This window comes from Otolemur garnettii, unplaced genomic scaffold, assembly GCF_000181295.1.
Source record: "Otolemur garnettii isolate 467f Iridium unplaced genomic scaffold, OtoGar3 scaffold00003, whole genome shotgun sequence".
Taxonomy (NCBI): domain Eukaryota; kingdom Metazoa; phylum Chordata; class Mammalia; order Primates; family Galagidae; genus Otolemur; species Otolemur garnettii.
This window is the reverse complement of record NW_003852398.1, coordinates 42,707,375-42,709,441: the sequence shown is the minus strand read 5'-3', so window position 1 is coordinate 42,709,441 and position 2,067 is coordinate 42,707,375. Positions and strand designations below refer to the sequence as shown.

Below are 2,067 nucleotides of genomic sequence, written 5' to 3'. Positions count from 1 at the left end.
GATCGTAACAGTTTTACTTTGAAACTAGAAGATACTGAAAATTGGTTATATGAGGATGGAGAAGACCAGCCAAAGCAAGTTTATGTTGATAAATTGGCTGAATTAAAAGTAAGTGACTCTCACTTGTGAGAATATCCCAAATCTTTGTTGAAGCTTCCAAAGAGAAGAACTCAAAATTGGGAGGAATTCTCATGTCAAGTAAAAAAGACAGGGTAAAAGTGATATTTGATGAACTATATCCTTAAGATTTAGTCTAATTATCATCTTCACTTTCAGAATCTCAGACAATAACAAAGTAATTTTTCTGAAAATTGAATTTTGACTTCACAGTTCTTCACTGAATTGGATATTTAGTGCTTTTTTACTGTTAAGAGATGGAAGTAGTCACTGCCCTGAAGACACCTGCAGTGTGCTTGGGGCAGTACTGTTTTGATTTTTGATAAAAGCGAAGTATATTGTTTAGAATTTAATGAACCTGATTGTTAAACCTTTGTGTTGAAAGAATTAAAAGTTGAGGCCTTTTGTTTGGAAAAGAATACAGATGCATAAGAACAAACTTTTTATATTTCCTTTTAGTTTTAGCTCTGGGTTATTTGTTTTTTGTTTTTTTTTTTGTGGAAGTGGGCCATTGTGACTACCCTCTTGAGTGCAAGTTCTCAAGAATAGAACCTGTAGTTACTATTCTGGAAGAATAGTAAGAGTGTCCGTGAGGTCTTTCCTATTATGTGTGTGTGCTTGTTTTGCCTTTTATTTTGGAAACAAATGAAAGTAGAGAGACTAATAGCTTCAGCTGTTCTCATTTTATGGTTAATTTATTTTTATTTCTTCCTACTCTCAATTATTTGAAATAAGCCCCCGCACCCCTTTTTGTTGTTGAGACCATCTCCATTGCTTAGGGTAGAGTGCTATGGCATCAGTCTAGCTCATAGCACCCTCAAGCTCCTGGGTTCAAGCAGTCGTCCTGCCTTAGCCTCCCAAGTAGCTGGGACTACAGGTGGCTTGCCACAGTACCTGGCTCGGCTCTGCTCAGCTCTGCTCAGCTCTGCTCTTCCATTTCTTCCTCCTTTCCTTTTGTTCTTAACTTCTTTCTGTCTGTCTCTGTCTCTCTCTCTCTTTTTTTTTGAGAGTCTCAAGCTATCGTCCTCCATAGAGTGCTGTGGCATCACAGCTCACAGCAACCTTAGACTCCTGGGCTCAAGCGCTTCTCTTGCCTGAGCCTCCCAAGTAGTTGGGACTACAGGCTCCCGCCACAATGCTCAGCTATTTTTTGTTGTTGTTGCAGTTGTTTAGCTGGCCCTGGCTAGGTTTGAATCCGCCACCCTTGGTGTATGTGGGTGGCACTGTAACCACTGTGCTAAAAGTGCTGAGACCCCCTTCCTGCAGCCCTTCCTTTTTTTTTTTTTTAAGACAGAGCCTCAAGCTGTTACCCTGGGTAGAGAGCTGTGGCATCACAGCTCACAGCAAACCTACAACTCCTGGGCTCAAGGAAGTCTCCTGCTTCAGCCTCGCGAGTAGTTGGGACTACAGGCACCCGCTGCAATGCCCCGCTATTTTTTTTTTTTTTTTTTTTGGTTGCAGCCATCGTTGTTTGGCGAGCTCGGGCTGGGTTCAGGTGTATGTGGCTGGCGCCTTAGCTGCTTGAGCCACAGGTGCCAAGCCTGTGTAGATAGGGTATACCTAGGGTCTTGTTCTTGCTCAGATTGGAGCTTATGCGATCCTCCTGCCTCGGCCTCCCAGAGTGCTAGGATTACATGTGTGAGCCTTAAAATTTTACTTTTGGTAGCCTTTCTTTTAAAAATTGTGTTCATTATTTTAGATTTCTCTTAGCCTAGATTTTGCCAACTTTCATATCCATGGTGGTGGGTTACTTTTGTTAAGTTGGGGATTAGAGGCTTCATCAGATTTAGATGTTTTGTTAAAAAGAAAATTATTTTTGGCAAGTATGCTTCTACTTAGTACTATGTATTAGTACTCTTTTTTTTTTGAGACAGAGCCTCAAGCTGTCTCCCTGGGCAGAGTGCCGTGGCATTACAGCTCACAGCAACCTCCAAATCCTGGGCTCAAGCG

The 2,067-nt window shown here is 41.7% G+C and overlaps 1 protein-coding gene across 1 annotated transcript in view; it reads left to right on the top strand.

Annotated features, from left to right (window-relative positions):
• Window positions 1-2,067, top strand: part of HSPA4 (heat shock protein family A (Hsp70) member 4) — a 70,479-nt gene that overhangs the window by 65,216 nt on the left and 3,196 nt on the right. The window contains exon 16 of the mRNA XM_012808844.2: window positions 1-108. This exon is cut by the window's left edge and continues 6 nt beyond it. Within this exon, the coding sequence (XP_012664298.1) occupies window positions 1-108 (108 nt within the window). The remainder of the gene's footprint in view (window positions 109-2,067) is intronic.